General features: G+C 41.9%; 1 protein-coding gene across 4 annotated transcripts in view; it reads right to left on the bottom strand.

Moving 5' to 3' along the window:
- The window catches only part of SCP2 (sterol carrier protein 2), a 158,461-nt gene extending 143,793 nt beyond the window's left edge, over window positions 1–14,668 (bottom strand). For 2 of the 4 annotated variants that reach the window (XM_082615918.1, XM_082615916.1), the window contains exons 1-3: window positions 14,510–14,668; window positions 3,002–3,059; window positions 459–530 (exon numbers count right to left, since the gene is read on the bottom strand). In XM_082615918.1, coding sequence (XP_082472044.1) covers window positions 459–530; window positions 3,002–3,059; window positions 14,510–14,578 — 199 coding nt within the window. In that variant the 5' untranslated portion in view covers window positions 14,579–14,668. The remainder of the gene's footprint in view (window positions 1–458; window positions 531–3,001; window positions 3,060–14,509) is intronic. The other 2 variants (XM_082615915.1, XM_082615917.1) reach the window with 1 other exon arrangement.
- Between the last annotated feature and the right edge of the window lie 5,467 nt (window positions 14,669–20,135).

Raw genomic sequence — 20,135 nt, 5'->3', positions numbered from 1 at the left:
ATATTCATACTCACTGAAGGACCTACACCAAAAAAGTAATGGTAATAATCTCTGGATAATGAGATTACAGGTGACTTATTTTTTCTTGCGCTTTTCTGTGTTTCCTTTTTTTAATTACAATAGTATATATCATTTTTCTAATTAGAAAAAAATCTTAATGAAAAAATTTTATTAGACACAAAAAAATCAATAAATACAAATTTTAAGACAACAAAGAAAAAAAGATAAAAAGTGTTTTAATTTAATTTAAAAAAGTGTACTGTTTTGGCAGTACAATAATGGCAAAAAAAATTTTTTTAAATATATATATATACTAAACTAGGCTGACACATAAGGGAAATCTAGGAATGATGAGAATAAGACCCTGAACTCTGAGTTTTGAGGGTTAAAATTCACAAATTCCTCTGCATTGTTTATGTAGTTGCTGTAACTTTTAGAATATATAGTTTATTACGTACCATACACATAGCCAATACATGCCTGTTCTACTGCAGAATAAGGGATCTGTGCATCCGCTAAAGCCTTCTGGCCTATAAAAACAAAAAAAAATTATCACATAGCACTTTAAGTGAGTAAATATAAGTTTAGAGTTTTCCCAGAGTAAACCTACCTCTAGTTAGTCTATGTTCAATTCAAATGACAAATCCTTCATCAAATCATCTCAGATTTTCAGGAGTTACCTTACCTTTCAAAAGTTATCATTTCTTCCTCTAAGCTATGTAACACTTTTTCATACCGCCTTTTTGATATTTAACATTTCCTATTCTAACTGTACACCTAACTATAAATATCAATATATTAAATCCCAATAGTCTTAAAGCTCCTTAATGTCAAGGTGTGTTATTCATCTCTGTGGCTCTATTGTACATCTAGAGGACAAAATAGGATAGAATTTTATTGTTGAGCAAGAGTGTGGGAGCACTCATATGGTCATCTTACAAAGCCAGGATCAAGAGATGACCCTGCCTATGGAACAAGAAATGAAGCTTTAAGGATGCTATCCAAAGGTACAGAAATGACCAATGGAGGAACTGAGAAAAGTTATGAAAATAAACTAGGAAGAGGAGAGTGGAAGCTAGAGATAAGATGTAACCTAAATCCTCATCTACCATAGTGAGAAGCAAACAGATGTCTAAAACTGATAAGTCAAAAACTGGAATAAGTGTGGTGGAACAAATATTTAAAGATATGGAGATAACCACCAGAAGAACTAAAGTCAAAACCGTTAAAAGAAGTTGCCCGCTGGGGAAGGGGCCTGGGAAGTATAAGCCATCTGTGTGTGTGTGTTTTAACCATATGAATGTATTACTTTGAAGTTTTTTTTAACTTAAGAAGATATATGATTGATTATGGGATTGGTTTAGTCAGACTAGTTATCTTTTCCCGCTTAATGTATGAGCAAAAAAATTAATGTTTTACTTATAATAATGTTGATGGTATTATGTTTAAAAGAGCATTCGCATATGCTGCTACTGAAACTAATAATATAAACAGTCTGAAAAATAATCTGACAAGAGTCTTAAAGCTGTTTATGTTCATTGTTCCCGTGAGTCTACTTCTAGGCTTTGTCCTCAACAATAACTAGAGGTGAGAACAAATATTTGTGTTCAGCAAGATGTTTACTATAATTCTTCTAAAATATCAAAAAGTTGTGAAGCAAATATCCAACAAAAATTACGGCATAAATATATAATGAAATATGCAAAAATTATTTTTTTCCAGTTTTAAGTGGAGAAATCTTTACAATAATAAGTTTTAAAAATCAGGACACAAAACTACATATAGAATATGATCCCAGATAGCCACAGAAAAAAAAATTTTAAATAGAATACACCAAGGGAATGTAAACTAATACAGCCACTATGGAGAACAGTATGGAGGTTCCTTAAAAAACTAAAAATAGAATTACCATATGATCCAGCAATCCCACTACTGGGCACATACCCAGAGAAAACCACAATTCAAAAAGACACATGCACCCCAATGTTCATTGCAGCACTATTTACAATAGCCAGGTCATAGAAGCAACCTAAATGCCCATCAACATACGAATGGATAAAGAAGATGTGGTACATATATACAATGGAATATTAGTCAGCCATAAAAAGGAACGAAATTGAGTCATTTGTTGATACGTGGATGGATCTAGAGACTGTCATACAGAGTGAAGTAAGTCAGAAAAAGAAAAACAAATATCATATATTAAGGCATATATGTGGAACCTAGAAAAATGGTACAGATGAACCGGTTTGCAGGGCAGAAATTGAGACACAGATGTAGAGAACAAACTTAGGGACACCAAGCAGGAAAGCCATGGGGGTGGGGGGTGGTGGTGTGATGAACTGGGCGATTGGGATTGACATGTATACACTGATGTGTATAAAATTGATGACTAATAAGAGCCTGCTATATAAAAAATAAATAAAATTAAATTTAAAAATTAAAAAAAAACAATTTAGAAAAATTAAAAAATAAAAATTAAGAAAAAACATTAAATGAACAGTGTCTACCCGGAAAATCAACATCAGTTAATCAAATCTCATGAACCTTCCTTTTGGGGGACAGAGATTTCTGATTCCCTGTATAGTAATATCTAAATACTGAGTTGAATGATGTAGTTGAAATGAAACCTAATTTATGAACACTGAGTGCACTAGGTACTTGTAGAGACAAGTAGTGTCTAATTAAAAACCACAGTAACCCTTTTTGGGTTGCTGGCAGCAAGTTGGCAAGAATAGGAGGAAGGGGAAGGCTTCCTAGGAGGAGGATTGTACCTGAACAACTTCATGGTACCACTGAGCTCCCAAGGTCTCCATGAGTGGGAAGCCTGTATTCCCCAGCACTCCCTTAAACAGCTGATACCTAAGCTTAGACTGCTTGGCCTTGAACTTACAACATCTCCTTTGACCCAGCTTCCTGTTAAGGTTGCAAGGCTGCTCCACAATCAAGACAGACCACACAATAAACTACAACGTTCAAAGATCTGAATGTTCTATATTACCTGCTTCCTTTGCCAAGTCAGGGTAGTCTCTTGAATTCTCAACTCCAGGCTTTGTGAACTAGAAATATAGAAGGAGATAATAAATAGAAACAAATATAGTTAGATTTTTTCACAACAGAGAACTGCAGAAATTCATTCGTCTATTCATTTAGACAAAAACATATTGAGCACCTATCGTGTTTCTGGACTCTGATAGTAAATAATATATAGTTCGTACCCTCCGGGAGCTTACCGTCTAATGGAAAACAGGCAATTACACCACAGTGTCATAAGTACAGAATGATTTGGGAGAGACAATTACCCAGCTTTGGAGGACTAGAAAGGCTTCCCAGAGGAACTGACGTTTAAATTAAGTCTTTAAGGATGAGTAGGAATTAGCCAAGTGAAAGAAAAGGAAATTCTAGAGCAAAGGCCTGGAAATGACAGAATATAACAATTTTACATGCAAACAATTTTACATGCAAACAATTTTATATTGCAGAGGCTGAAACATGATTTGAAATGGTAAGTGATAAGGACAGAAAAATTACTGAGGACCAAACGATGATAATTACTAATATTGGGCACTTACTGTTGTTACTCACTGTACTAAGCACTTCACATGTATTAACTTGTTTAATCCTCACAACAACCCTCAGAGGTAGGTACTATTCTTATCACCATTTTAAGATAAGAAAACAAGGGCAGAGATTAAGTCACTTGCCCAAGGATACACAGCTAATAATTAGTGGAGCTGAAACTTCAACCTGGTTCTAGAGCCAATTCACAAGTGACCTTATATGCCCTCCTATGACACCTGGGCTTTATCCTGAAGACAGTGTATTTTAAAAAAAAAAAAAAAGACTGAAATAAACAATGAGATACACTACAACACCAAACACTGACAGGATGTGGAGCAGCAGGAACTCTCATTCATTGCTGGTGGAATGCAAAATGGTATTGCCACTGTGGAAGACAGTTTGGCAGTTTCTTACAAAACTAAACATCCTCTTAACATATGATCCAGCAGTTGTGCTCCTTGGTATTTACCAAATGAGTATAAAACTTATGTTCACACAAAAACCTGCACACGGATATTTATAGTAGCTTTATTATTTATTATTTTTTAAATTTATTTATTTATTTTTGGTTGCATTGGGTCTTCATTGCTGCATATGGGCTTTCTCTAGTTGCGGCAAGCAGGGGCTACCCTTCCTTGCGGTGCATGGGCTTCTCATTGCGGTGGCTTCTCTTGTTGTGCAGCACAGCCTCTAGGTGCGTGGGCTTCAGTAGTTGTGGCATGCAGGCTCAGTAGTTGTGGCTTGCAGGCTCTAGAGCACAGGCTCAGTAGTTGTGGCGCACGGGCTTAGTTACTCCACGGCATGTGGAATCTTCCCAGACCAGGGCTCGAACCCGTGTCCCCTGCATTGGCAGGCAGATTCTTAACCACTGCACCACCAGGGAAGCCCTATAGTAGCTTTATTTATAATTGCCAAATTTGGAAGCAACCAAGATGTCTTTAGCAGGTGAAAGGTTAAATAAACTGTAGTAAAACCAGACAATGGAATATTATTCAGCACTAAAAAGATATGAGCTACCAAACCACAGAAAGACATGGAGGAATTTTAAATGTATATTACTAAGTGAAGAAGCCAATCTGAAATGGCTACATATTGTATGATTCCAACTACATGACATTTTGGAAAAGGCAAAACTATGGAGACAGTAAAAAAAAATTAGTTGTTGTCAGGGACTGAGGGAAGGGAGGGATGAAGAGGCAGAGCAAGAGGATTTCAGGGCAGTGAAACTATTCTGTATGATGACGTAATGTATACGTGTCACCACATATGTGTCTAAACCCATAGAATATACAACACCAAGAGTGAACCCTAATGTAAACTATGGACTTTGAGTGATAATGATGTGTCAATGCAGGTTCACTGACTGTAACATATGTGCCACTCTAATGCTGATTATTGATAGTGGGCAAGGCTTTCCGGCAGGGTCGGGGGCAGTGAGCATGTAGGAACCCTCTGTACTTTCTGCTCAATTTTGCTGTGAACCTAAAACTGCTTTGAAAAATAAAGCCCTACTTTAAAAAGAGAGAGAGAGAGAGAGACTGGGCCGAGAAGACATGCACGTTAGATCATTCTAAATGCAATGTTGAGAAATGAATAACGGAGAAAGGCTGGAGGCAGTGAGACCAAATGGCATAATTCTGAAATAGCCCAAGTGAGAGTTAACTAAGATAGCAGCAGAAAGAATGGAAAGAAGCAGAGAGACTTGAGAAACATAAGTGAAGTAAAATCTACCAAATACAGTGATCAATTAGATAAGATGGAGTGGTCTGCTAGTCAGAGGTTGTGCTAACGTGAAATGGCTTTCAAAAATTTTTAACTGCAAACCACGATAACATACAACATGACCCAGTAGACACATAGTGAAGCAAAATTTTCATGAAATACTTATCCTTGTTATATTGATATTGATTTTATATATATATATTGATTATTGATATATATATTGATTTTTGACTCTATTTCAATTTTTTTACTGCTAGAGGCAACCTTCTAAACAGACGTCACTACCCCTGCAATGGATCACAAAACCCAGTTTGAAACACTGTACAGATACTAGACTTAAATGCCACACTTTATTGCACAGTGCCAAAATACATCTGCTGAACTGAACCAAAACAAAACGTTTAACATTTGTTCCTATCTCTTACCCACCCCAATTCTTCATAACTTCTGGATTAGGGAAGCCTTCATAATTCCCTAATTCAGCAGCCCCAAATTACCTATTTTCCCTGTAGTTACTCTTCAGTTCACTAATTACAATCAGAGCATGTAGTATAGAGAGCACGTACTGTAAGGAGAGAGTACTGTGCTACTAGGCTCCACCAAGTAATACCTATTAATAACCACATTATCATCCAGGTAGTGAAATGACTGCACTTTCTCATTTCTTACTGAAATCAAGGCAGTTTTTAAAAGATTAGTCGAGCAAATAAACACATACAACATTACTCCTTCAAAATGAAAAGCATGTTTAGGTGGAAACTACCTAATGTCCACTAACAATAAATTGAATATATTATGGAATGTTCACACAATGGACTATGTTACATCAATGAGAATGAACAATCTATAACTACACATAAAATTAAGGATGAATCCCAGAAACATAATGTTGAATGAAAAAGCCAAAACCAATCTATGATATTAAAGGTCAGAAGTCAGGATAATGGTAACCCTTTGCAGGCAAGGAGTCAGTGACTGGAAGAAGGCACAGAGTAATTTCTGAGGCGCTGGTAATGTTCTGTTTATATTTGCTTTTTAGTTTTTATTTTTTTAATCAAAGAAATGCAAAAAATAAAATAAAAATAAAAACCTACCTCAAGGTTTATAATAAAAACAGCAATCTTGTTCCACTACTCTCCACCCACTAGTCTTACTTGCTCCCAAAACATCCATTTTCAATTCTTTTAGATATTTCTTCTTTGACAAAATGCCATGTTTCTAAATATTCTTAACTATTATTTCTTTATCAATTTAAGAAATTATATCATAGTCTCTAATAAGGGCCGATGAGAATTAGGTCTCTCAGGCCACCTCACATATACATTTACAGTTCCCCCATCCTCCTTATACAGTTGAATCACAATTGTTTTTATTAAATCAGTATGTAGTGCTTACCTTATAAAGTTAATGTTTCTTAGTATTGGGCTAGGTTGTATACTATGATTACACGTGCTTTATTGTACAATTTTGTTTTGCTTTGTTTTTCCTGGAGTTAACTGCCTCATTTTTAAAGTTTTGACCTTTTTATTGTAAATAACAGAGATACAGAAAACCACACACACACACACACATATATATATCTCCTAATGAATTATTTTAAGGCAAACATTCTTGTAACCATTGACAAAGATTCTCTCCTTCACCAAATTCTAGCCAAGCTCCTCTGAGTCCTCTTCTCTACTAGGTCTCAACCTTGGCCTAAAAACTTAAACACTAACATAGTTTTTATGAGTTCTAACTTGCTCAAGGCCAGGTCCCTAGGAGGACCCTAGCCCCACTTAAAGCACCTGCCTGAGAAAACTCAAGGCTGTCAAAAGAATTTACTGCTTCTTCCAACCAACACCTGAATATAAGGCTGGTCTCCCAGTCTCTGTGGGAGGGTAGGAGCCTAAGCTTGGGTAAGCGCCAGTTAGCAAATCCAGATGGGTTTCATGTGAACTAGCCTCCCCTTTCCCCACTTTATATAAGTTTTCACTTCCCTGACCCTACAGCTGGCCCTCTGCATCCGTGGGTTCTGCATTCACAGATACAGAGGGCCAACTAAGGGGACTGAGCATCCATGGATCCTGGTATCCAAGAGAGATCCTGGAACCAATCCCCCAGGGATACCAAGGGACTACTGTACTGTGTCCCTACTCACCACCCTCCCTATTCCCTTATTATCCCTTTAAAATACCCAGTCACATCTGTATAAAGTTAGTTCAGTTCACACTGGACTTCTTCCCTTTTGCAATAGCATATTACTAATTAAAATCTGTCCTAACACTTTACCTAGTGTCTACCTTTATCTTTGACACCAACCACCCAGACTAAAAAATTGAACCCTGCCTGCCCCTCCACAAACTCCTCTAAGCACTCTGTTCCAATCTCAACCCCACTCCACCCCCAAAGTAATTATTATCCTGATTCTTACAATAATCACTTCCTTTTAGTATTTCATAGTTTTATCACCCAAGTGTCTATCTGTAGACACTATTGTTCAGCTCTTTTTTAAAGTGTTTATAGGCCTTTTAAATTCTCTTTTAATCTACAGGTTCCCCTCCACTACTTTCTTTTCCTCTCAATGTATCTGTTAAAGAACCCAGAGCATTTGGCCTGTAGCTTCCCACAGTCTGGATTTTGTAGATTGAATACTCATGCAGTTCAACATGTTCCTCTGTTCTCTTTATTTCCCACACATTGGCCGCTGGATCCAGAAGCTTGCAGACTCACATTCTATCTCCCTGACAAAACTATAGGTGGTAGTGTATTCTTTCATAAGGAAGCATATAACATCTGATTATTTTTGCTCTTTGTGTTTCTAACAGTTGTTGGTGCTCAATGACTAGATCCAGCAATTCTCAAAACTTCTCGGTCTCAAGACCACTTTACACTCACTGAAGATACCAAAGAGCTTTTGATTATGAGGATTATATTTACCAATATTTACCCTCTTGGCACTTAAAATTTGAAAATAACTTTCAATTCACTCAAAAAAAAACCATTACACGTTAACATAAATAATTTTTATGAAAAATAACTATATCCCTCCCTCAAAAAAGTGATGAGTGGCATCGTTTTGCATTTCTGCAATTCTCTCTTTTGTTTCTTTGGCTGTATTGGGTCTTTGTTGCTGCACACGGGCTTTCTCTAGTTGCAGCAAGCGAGTGGGGGCTACTCTTCGTTGTGGTCGCAGGCTTCTCATCGCGGTGGTTTCTCTTGTTGTGGAGCACAGGCTCTAGGTGCACGGTCTTTAGTAGCTGCAACACGCGGACTCAGTAGTTGTGGCACGCGGGCCCTAGAGCACGCGGTCTTCAGTAGTTGCAGCTCATGGACTCTAGAGCGCAGGCTCAGTATTTGTGGCTCGCAGGCTTAGCTGCTCCATGACATGTGGGATCTTCCCGGACCTAGAATCGAACCCATGTCCCCTGCATTGGCAGGAGGATTCACCACTGCACCACCAAGGAAGTCCCCTGCAATTCTCTTTATTGTCTGGTTTAACAGGAGGCAACTGAATTCTTACAGCTGATTCTTCATTCAGCGTTTGGCGTTATGCTGTTTTGGTTGACGTCTATGAAGTAAATCTGACCTCACACAGATATGTGATTGGAAAAGGGAGGAGCATTTTAATAGCCTTTTTAGATAATTGTGGATATTCTTTTATACTACACTAAAACTTGACAAGTGGGAGTTTCTTACAGGTTAGTTGCAATGTTGAATTTAAAACAATATCAATGAACTTTTCATACTCTTGTTATATTCAAGTCCATTAAGATCTTGCACTTTTTTTTTTGCAAAACCAAATTTTACTTAAAGCACAAATATGTTACTTTTTGCAAAGAGATTCATGACACAGGACTAGACAGTGAGGTCAGATAGCCACTTAGCACACATTTAAGTCCACAGCGCCTCCCAGGAACTGAGGGAGTGGCCCCATGCCCCTGGATACAGCTGTCTGGGCTGATTCTAGGGGGTGAGAGTTCAGGCTGAAGTTTAATGCCTTAAATACTGGCTTCACTTGAGTATCACACAGTGGCAGCTCTTGACATTATTAAAAAGGAAGCAACGCACTAAAGGGAAGGTACAGACGGGTTTGGTGAATGACTAATTCTCACTGCATAAACAGGCTAACTTAAGTTACCATATCAGCCATTCTAACATCTGTATAGAAATTCCCAGGAAGATGTGTCCCTCAAGGCTAATTGTAAACCAGGATGTACATTTTGGAAGCTGGTCCCTTGCAGTGCCTGTAACAGGAGTGTTCTGGAGACGCTGTTGTGGCAGGACAGGTCACTTTGCAGAAGAGATGCCTGGGGCCTAGCAGCTTCATCCTTCAAGCCCCACTTGGTGCACACTGGGTTTGGGGGCCGTCTTGGGGAGGACAGGGAAGAGGCACTCCTCAATAAATAAGGTCGGGAAACAGACTTGGGCTTCACACTCCATCCTGCAGTCCCCCTTAGCCCAAGCAAGTGACTGAGGAAGAAGGAACAGCAGCCAGCGGGGTGGGAGTGGCCGTCCCACACCCCTGCTGGGGTCTCAGCTGAGTTGCTGGTGGTTGAGTGCTCTGATGATGGCTGGCATCTCCTTTCTGCAAAAGCATCAGTCCACACGGGTAGGATGCAGGGTGGGGCTGTCCCGGAGCCCCTCCAGTGACAGGTTTATGGGACAGCAGTAGGGAAGCAGCTTAATGGCCCAGCCAACACGGTCCTTCTTGAGAGCAGCTGACCCGTGAAGGAGAAGCTCCAGCCCTTGGTCTTCAGTGTTTCTGGTGGGGCAGCAAACGGAAGAACTGGGCGACATGTAGCATGGAGAAGCTGATGTGCTGGGCACAGACCTGCCCAGAAGGACAATGACCAGCTCTTGGGGTCTGCTTGGTGTGGCGGGCTGCTCCAGCCAAGGTGGCTTCCACTTCCTGCCTGGGAGGAAGAAGGCGTGGGCTCCCGCCCCTGTGGGGAGGCAGGACTGTGAAGTGGTCTGTCCCCTACCTGCTGGAGGGTCAAGTGTGGTTCAAGTCACAACTTCAGCAGACTTCGTTTAACCAGTTTTTGTTCTCTTACAAAAAAAAAAAAAAAAAAAAAAAAAAAAAAGACCCACAGAACCAAATCCTACATGACAATAAATATGTTTTTTCTCAATAATATTGCTTAGGAAGATCAAGAGCCCACAATCCAGTCATCCTGAAGGTCCCAAATATCGCAGGCAAGTGGGGTTTTCCTGGTGAGACGGATCCCTGTGTGGGGTGGGCCGGTGTCTGTGCCGAGAGGCCTGCTGGGGTGCGTGACACCCGGGGCATTGATGTGATCCTCGGAAGAACAGAGGTCCGAGAGTAAAAAATGACATCAAAAGCAACCAGGCGTCTGCTCTCCTTGCCTTAGGCTGATGCCAGAGCTCTGCTTGTGGAGGTGGGCGGACACCCCCGAGAGGCTGGGCTGGGCTGGAGCCAGGCCAAGATGGGGCGGGGGTCCCACAGTGCGAAAACCCCAAATAGCCGAGATTGAGGCGCCAACAGGTTAACGCCAGCACTCCAGCGCATGCAGTGAGATCTGGAGACCCAGGTCTTCAGGAGACGCTGGTGCGGTGGCTGTGATGGCAGCGGAAGGCTGGGTGACGCAAAGAGGAGAAACGCTGTAAAGTCAGGATTCACCACCACGCATCGTGAATCAAAGTCCTGGTGCCAGACCAGTCGCAGGCATGGGAAAAAGGAATAACAAAACCCCACATTTTGTGCACGGAGGAATGCAGGAGGGTTCTCAGAAACACCGTGGTGGTCTGGTATGCTTTGGAATGGAAGCAGTATCCCTCCAAGGAAGCAAGAAAATCCTGCACTTTTGAGTAATCTGGCTTTTCTCTGGAGCCATTTCACATAATTTTCCAAACCTCTGCCAGGAAGCTGGTATGTGTCTGATTGCCAGTGTTCTGGGAACAGGGCTAGGAAGTACCATCATTTAGTATACAGAATTTCACTTGATTCCCTTTTTTTCAACTTGGGCCTCACTCCCGCCTTCCAGTAAGCCTAATGGTCAGATGATTCTAGAGACTCATCTGTTCAGTTTCTCCAGAGAACAAGCCTCCAATACCCTGACAAGGAAGGGATAGTCACCTAGTGGTAAAAAGGATCTTGGAATCCAATTATTCCATAGAAGTGTTTTCCTTCCCTCCTCTCATCCCCAACTTCCTTGGCATCTAGTACATGCAGGTTCTGAGCCTTCTGGAGTTCTGCAGGAAGACTCAGCCAATATAACCCCTCTTCAGGAACTTGGGTTGTGGGTTTCTCTGTTCTGAGTCAATGACCACTTTTCCATCAGCTTTTAATCATCCAATGTTTTTCTGACATCTTTCTGCTATTGTTTCCTCTCCTAGTCACTTCATCCTTACTGTCATTTTAGTGGTATTTGGAAAGCACCAATAGAGATAAATTCATATTTTCAACCTGCCATGCTTATCCAAATGTCCTAATACATCATATTTAAATTACCCGTTTATCCTTTCCTCCTCCATAGTATACATTCCTTAAGAACAGGAACCTTGCTTTTTTCATCTTTGTACTCCTAGCATATAGCACATACTATGTTTATTGAATATATGCTTAAATGATGAATTAACTATCCTATAACATTAACGTGTGTTAGAGATAGCATGGAAGAAACATGAGATTTTAAGTAATGCAGTTTCAAAATTTAGGAGCAGTATCAAGATAGATAAATTACTTAGCCCCTCTGAGCCACAGAAATGGACAATAAAATGTGGATAATAATAATCCCTTATGTGGTGAGGATTAAACACGATAATGTAATATTTTTTAAACCGTAGGTTTGTAGAAGGTGACAAAATTAATTTTAAGCGTTGTGGGTTGTGATCAGCATTTTAAAAAATGAAACAAAATACGAAATATCAAGAGTTCATCACACATAATAATAAGTGTTGCTTTAGCAAGCTTGTTTCAGTTTTGTGAGTGCATGTGTGTATGGAGTTGTGATGTAAGATATATTTCTTTCTGTGGGCTGTGGAATTATATATAAAAGTATAGAAAAATCAAATGCTTAATTATATGGTCCTGACTATAACGGCACCAGAATTTCCCCCCAAAAAAGTGGCCAACATAACTTAGAGCAGTCTGAGGAAGTTTTAAGAAAATACAGGACTTGGACTCTTGCTATAGACTGAATGTCTGTGTCCTCTCAAAATTCATATATTGATATCTAACTCACAAATCTAATTCTTCATTTTTGGAAGTGGGGCCTTTGGGAAGTCATGCAGATGGAGCCCTCAGGAATGGGACTAGTGCTCTTATTAAAAAGCCCAGAGAGTTCCCTTGCCCCTTCTGCCATAGAAAGCTGTCTATGAACCAGAGGGCAGGACTTCACCATGCATCAAATCAGCCTGTGCCTTGATCTTGAACTTCCCAGCCTCCAGAACTGTGAGAAATAAGTATTTCTTGTTCAAGCCACCCAGTCTAAGGTATTGCTGTTATACAGCCCTAACAGACTAAGACAGACCAGTTCTTGAAGATAGCCAGAATTTAAATTGATGAAAAGAGGGCATATCAGGAGGTAGGCAGCATACGCAAAGGGACTCGGCCTGCTGTCAGCCAGGTAGTAGTTGTGATTTAGTTGTGTTAAAACCTCTTGACATGCATCATGCGAATTCCAGTTTACCATAGGAATTAATTTCCTACACTGATAATAAAACCTCACTAAGAGAACTTCAAGTTGTCTAGGAATTCAGCTATTCAAATTAAGAACCACAACCAGTTGAGATCTACCAACAGAGCTTAAAGTATTATCTGCTAAATTTCTCCCTCTTCATTAAACCCTCCCCCAAGTTCCAAAAGATCAAACCCAGAGAGAAGTACACTGGCCTAGTAAGCACATCAATAAAGCTGCTCTCCATAGTCCCAATCTCTTCCCTGAAGATTGTAACTAACACCTCCCACACCTCCACCTCTCAACTTGAGGAAAAATAAATACATCTCCTACTTCCCAAAGCTCAGTGCTTTTCTATATAGCCAATTTAACCAGACATTTAACAGCCAGCGGTGGAGGATCTGACTGTATTTATACCGTACTTTAAAAGGTTTTACTGGGCTTCCCTGGTGGCGCAGTGGTTGAGAGTCCGCCTGCCGATGCAGGGGACGCGGGTTCGTGCTCCGGTCCGGGAAGATCCCACATGCCACGGAGCAATTAAGCCTGCGCACCGTAACTACTGAGCCTGTGGTCTAGAGCCCGCGAGCCACAACTACTGAGCCCGCGAGCCACAACTACTGAGCCCACGTGCCACAACTACTGAAGCCCAAGCAGCTAGAGTCCATGCTCCGCAACAAGAAGCCACCGCAGTGAGAAGCCCGCGCACAACAACGAAGAGTAGCCCCCGCTCGCCGCAACTAGAGAAAAGCCCGCGTGCAGCAATGAAGACCCAACGCAGCCAAAAATAAATAAATAAATTTAAAAAAATAAAAATGCAAAAAAGTTAACCAGTGAAGACAAAAGTGGTGGGGAAAACAGAAAGCAAAGCAACAGAGGCATAAAAAAGTTTGGGGTGAAACTAAAAGCAGTTTGGAGTCACTAGAGCACAGAGGTGGTGAGGATGTCAAGAAGTGAGACTGTAGGAGTCTCTGGCCTCCTGAGTACCAAGAAGAGAGAGTAACCACCTGAGGAACAACAAAGGTCGGAGGATCCAGAAAACCTGCCACCTGTGCCGAGACGCTGAGCATCACCAATGATTCTCCTCCTCACCTACACTGGAACTGTCCCTGAGAAGGGATCCTACAAGGAGTATTCCTGGAAGTGCAGAGCTGGCGACATTCACGACCTGCTTTCCTTTCGGGTGTGAGGCGGACCTTGCCTCCGTCAGAGGTCCACACATCTTAGGATTCCACCCAGATTCAAAGGAGGTGCGGACTTTGGGTCATCTTGGGGCGTCCTTCACAAACTGCGCCCCAGGGAGAAAAGGAAAAAAGGAGGAAGATATGGCCGCTGGAACAACCCTGCGATATTACGATCCCGCAGACACGCCCTACATCACAACCCACCCGAGTCGCCACTCTGATGCCCCCAGGGCCAAGAAGCCAAGCTGGGCGGTGGGATGCCCCGGGCGCCCTCCGGGTAGGAAGGACAGACCGACGCACAGCTCCAAATCTGATTCTCCCCCACCCCCACCCCCGGTTCCCGGTCACCTCGAATCTCCCCAGGCCTCACCCAGACACAGCAGAGCAGGGAGCCCGCCTCCGGGGACCCACGGCTCTGTTTACCTTGGTCATCCCAACGCCCACCACAAACACCCGGTTCCGGCGCGGAGACTGTGAGATGTCCACATGCATGGCTCGGACTCTTCTGGGCACGGGAGCCGCAGCTAACGTAAGAACGACTGGCCTAACGAGCGCGCAGACCTACTGAAACCTCTGCTGCGCCGGAGCAATTAGAACCGGGGGCGGGGCGGTAGGCGGCCAGGGGGCGGGGCGGGCAGGCGTGGGAGCGCGCGCGCGCGCGCGCGAGGAGCCTGCGACGTGGCCGTATGGTCTCCTGGTGGGGCGTCGCGGGTTAGGGAATCCTTTGGGGACAAGGCTGGGGTTCACTGGTGGGCTCGAGACCCAGGCCGCCTCAGCCCTTGCAAAAAAGCTCTATAGCCTGGAACCAGCCCCTCAGGTTTAGGTTATTTATGCTGAGAGGGAGTGTGGCCGAGAGCAAGGCCTGAGGCTGAGGGCAGGGCTTGACCAGAAACCGGACTCACAAAAGGGTAGCCTCAGGAAGAATTTCGGAGTGTTGGAGTTGTTCTGTATCCTGTTGGTCGTAGTAGTTAGAAGAGTCACTGCACGTGTAGAACAAATAGGACTGTACACTGGGGGGAGGGGGGCGGATTTTATTACATGAATGTCTAAAACGAAAACCAAAGTTCTGTCACTAGCTCTGTGACCTTTCTTAACCTCTCTGAAACTCATTCTCCTGTGTTGTTTTGTGAGGATTAAACGAGGTGACAGAAACAAAGCCTTTGGCACTGAATAGAAGGAATATGTATATATGTAGGTATACTGTGGATATATATAGTGGATGCTTTTTATTGGCTGGTTTTGAATTTGCAGATTTTCCTGCTCACAAAAATGTATTTGTAACCCCCACATCAATACTAGAAGAACCCTTGAGGTGGCAGAAAATGTGAGTTGCCCCACGTGCCTGTTCTCAGCTGAGATTAAACAAGAACCATGCTCTGTTTGTTTCAGCTCATGCTGTAAACCAAGGTACTTCTCATGATCTATTTAGTGCCACCTTATTCGCATTTTTGCGTTTTTTGTTGGTGATTTCACTGTTTACAAGTGGTCGCCAAGCATGTTGCCTGAAATGCTGTTTAGTATACCTGGATACAAGACGGGTGTGAGGTGCACCATGAAGAAAGTACATGAACTTAGTTCAGACATGTTACAGTGTTGTTGGCCCTGAGTTCAATGTTAATATATATATATGTGTGAACAATAAGATGTCTTTAAACAGAAACACACGTAAAAGAAGGTTACGTATTGATCAGCTGACAAAAAATGCTGTGGGCAGAAACTTGCAGGAGCCTAACCCTGTATTTCCCCTAGGAGCAATTGTTCAGTATTCACTAATTTGTGTTCACAGCAACTTTCAGAACATAAATACCACCAAAAACTGAGAACCGACTCTGCGTGTGTGTGTGTGTGTGTGTGTGTGTGTGTGTGTGTATGTGTAAAACTTCTGAGGGCCCTTCCAGTCCTAAGGGTGTGTGATAAGAGCCCCTCCTAGATCTCCATGGCATAAAGCATCAAATGCTGGAAGTTCACTCCCTCAGGAAAACTTCCTGTAATTGTTCCTAGCACTGGTAGAATTTAAGGCCAGATGTTCATTTAGCAGAAACTCCACTTGACTGCTGAGGAGGCTTTGGGCAGGAAGCGGAACAAGGAAGCTACACGGAAAGGCAAGGGAAAAACTTGGGGCAAGCAGAGGTGTTCTGAGACTGATCACACTATCTCTATGGGGACTGAGTAACCTGTCTCTGGGGGAAGAGACATGTTCGAATTGAGGCTGACTGGCCTTGGGGTTATTGCAGGAGACAGCCTTACCCCTGGAAGGGAAACTGAACCAAGTGGACCCTCAGTTCACAGGCGATTTTTATTATTTCAAAAGGCCTTATAGAAATTTCATATGTATATACACCATGCCACCCCCAATAAAAATCACCATAGGTTCAAAACATCCATATCCAGAGCCCACTCTCTACTGAATCAGAGCCTCTGGGAGTAAAGCCTAGGCATCAATATTTAGAAAGTTGCTCCTAGTTGATTCTAAAGAGCCTCCACTAGGCTGGGTAAAGAACTCCTGAGCTGAGAATGGGTCAACTTAGTAAAATCTTCACGTGATCAGAGAATCTCCCCTTTTCCTGCCTATTCCTAAAGTCCAGCATAAGGCTGGCACTGAAGAGGCTTTTACTAAGTGTAGAGTTGTTTCTTGAAACTCTGATTGGCTGATAAAGACAGCACTGTGATTGGTGGATAAGATAACCCACTAGAGCAAGAAGTCACAGGGTCCAGTTTAATTATTATGTAACAAATGCTGCCTGTCCCATGGATATTGGTTTCAAAAAAGGAGCCCATAGAGGTGGAGAGGGAGTAATAATAAACATTGCTGTTAATGCTGAAAAGATTGGGAAAGGACACTTCCCTTTCCAATGTGGAAGACTAGATAATCCAAAAATTCTCCTGCCACAAAACACCTAGAAATGCTGCATAAAATACAACAAATTTCTTTTAAATGCATGCAAGATGGAAGAGGCAAATTTTTTCTTTTAATTTTATATCCATCTGTACTGTTTGAATGTTTTGATCTTGTGTGTGTTACTTTTATTTTTGTCTTTACTCTATCATGTATTTATTTTAATTTTTGTTGTGTTTTGTTTTCATTTTAACTATTTATTTTTGAGTACATAATACTTAAAACATGAATCAAGATTCAAAAAGTACAAAAGGTCAAACTGTAAAAATTCTCCCCCCTACCCCTATTGCCAGCTTCCAGTTCCTCTCTCCTATCCTAGAAATATTTTATGTAACTACAACCAAGTGTATATATACCCACCTAAGTAATGCTGTCCCTCTTTATAACACAAATTTTAGCATTCTTTACACACTATTCCACATCTTGATTTCTTTTCCATACAAAAATAGATTTTGAAGATCATATCAGAACTTCCTATGTTTTTTCATAACTGCATAGTATTCAATTTACAGATGTACTATAATTTATTTAACCAATTCCCTGTTGTTGGATATCAACACCGTTTCCAGTCTTTTGCTATTATAAGCAATGCTGCAATGAATAACCTTGTACATATGTCATTTCACACCTGTGTGGGTATATCTGTAGGTTAAATTCCTAAAATTGGAATTTCACGGTAAAAAACAAAGAGGTGATTTATACTTCTGAACATATATTGCCAATTGGCCTCCATTAAAGACATTACTATCATCATCGTGAGAGTGCTCTGCATAGATCCTTTAATAACTAAAACAATAGTTAAATTCATATTATAGTTCAGAAGGGATTACTGAAGGATTTTTTGCTTAAAACCCTCAGGATTTAAAAGAAAAAAATGTTACTGCCTATGGCCATATTATTCCTACCGCTCTCATCCTACCTCCCTTGCTCCTTTGCTAAGCTTCCTTGGAATCCCAGAAATAATTATAACATAGAGAGGAGGAGGTGCACCTTGTTATTTTAAAAACCAGGAACCAGGGCTTCCCTGGTGGCGCAGTGCTTGAGAGTCCGCCTGCCAATGCCGGGGACACGGGTTCGTGCCCCGGTCCAGGAAGATCCCACATGCCGCGGAGCGGCTGGGCCCGTGAGCCATGGCCGCTGAACCTGCGCATCCGGAGCCTGTGCTCTGCAACAGGAGAGGCCACAACAGTGAGAGGCCCGTGTAGCCACAACAGTGAGAGGCCCGTGTACCGCAAAAAAAAAAAAAAAAAAAAAAAAAAAACAGGCACCAGATTTCCTCTTAGGAGAAGAACTTCCTTTACTTGGTGTATTAGTTTGTGAGGGTTGCCATAACAAAGTACTACAAATTGGGTAGCTTAAACAGCAGAAATTTATTTCTGCACAGTTCTGGGGGGCTAGAAGTCCAGGATGAAGGAATTGACAGGGTTGGTTTTGTCTGAGGCCTTGGCCTCTCCTTGGCTTCTAAATGGCCATTTTCTCACTTTGTCTTCCTGTATACCCATCTGTGTTAAAAAAAAATCTCTTCTGGGCTTCCCTGGTGGCATAGTGGTTGAGAGTCCGCCTGCTGATGCAGGGGACACGGGTTCGTGCCCTGGGCCGGGAAGATCCCACATGCCGCAGAGCGGCTAGGCCCATGAGCCATGGCCGCTGAGCCTGCGCGTCTGGAGCCTGTGCTCCGCAACGGGAGAGGCCACAACAGTGAGAGGCCCGTGTACCGCAAAAAAAAAAAAAAAAAAAAAAAAATTCTTCTTATAAGGACATCAGTCATGTTGGATTAGGGCTAACCCTAATGACCTATTTTAACTTAATTACCTCTTTAAAGACCCTATTGCTAAATACAGTCACATTGTGAAGTACTGAGGGATAGGACTTCAACACATAAATTTGGGGGGATGACACAATTCAGTCCATAACAGTTAGCATTAACCTCCTTAAGTGTCAGATGTGAAGTCCCACAATTGCTCCCCAACCTTCTGTAAACATCTTTCTCATGCAGCCTCGTGTCTGTGATTCTTTAAGCAGTGGCAGAATTGGAGTTGTGTCCAGTAATATGTAGAAAAGGGACAGGGAGGAATGGCCAGGTGATCCATAACCTGAATTCATTGGAAGCAAGAACAGGTCACGAATTACCAGGAGTGGCATAAACCCCAATTAATCTTGAGGGTCACAGAGAGGAACTTAAGAGTTTCCCACTGGACCCAGGAAGGAAGTTAAGATACCAGTTTTGTTTAAACCTTGATGGACATAGTGCTGACCTCAGCAAGCACCAGTGACTTCAAAAAGAGAGAGTTTTATTTCTAGATTGCCTAACAGCCCAGACATTCGTTGGAGGCCAGGATTGTTAGTGGCTTTGGGGTCTTCAACAAGTGGAAAGTGAAAGAGGGGAGAGTGTTTGCTGAACACTATTGATCCACCCAGAATGAACTAAACAAGGCCACTGATGATCTCTGCAAAAGCATTTTGGGTGGACAGTGGGGGCAGATGCTTGGGAATCTCATTCACAAATATTTTTGCAGTCCAGTTACTGAGCGTAAAATTGGGATGAATTAAGATGCAAATGGGAGGTGAGGTGGTGAAGTCCATGAATGTAGACACTATGTCCGAATGAATAAATGAAATAACATTTTTTAAAGTGAGATAACATTATTGAGCATATGTGTAAGCAAGATTCACACATCCCATCCAATCATACTAACACCACCACAAGGTAGTGACAAAGATTCTCTCCATCACCAAACTCTAGCCAGTGTCCTCTGAGCCCTCTTCTCTACTAGGCTTCAGCCTCCCCTATAAAGACTTAAAGGAACACTAACATAGTTTGTAACAGCTCAAGGACACATCCCTAGGATGATTCTAGCCCCATTTAAAGTGCCTCCCTGAGAAAACTCAAGGCAGCTGAAAGAATTTACTGTTTGTTCCAGCCAACACCTGAAGGTAGGGCTCCTGTCTCCCAGTCTCTGGGGGAGCCTAAGCTTGCATAAGTGCCAGTTAGCAAACCTAGAACGCTTTCGTGTGGACTAACCCCCTCTGCGCATTTTGTAAGTTTTACTTCCCCGACTGTACATAGTCCCCGCTCACCCACCTCCCTGTTCCTTCATTCTCCCCGTAAAACTCCCAGTCACCTCTACAAATACAAGTTGAGTTCAGTGTCAC

The sequence above is a fragment of the Mesoplodon mirus genome, assembly GCF_964341445.2.
Source record: "Mesoplodon mirus genome assembly, chromosome: 3".
In the NCBI taxonomy this organism is placed as follows: domain Eukaryota; kingdom Metazoa; phylum Chordata; class Mammalia; order Artiodactyla; family Ziphiidae; genus Mesoplodon; species Mesoplodon mirus.
Note: the sequence above shows the minus strand (reverse complement) of the source record. Positions and strands in the feature narration are given on the sequence as shown.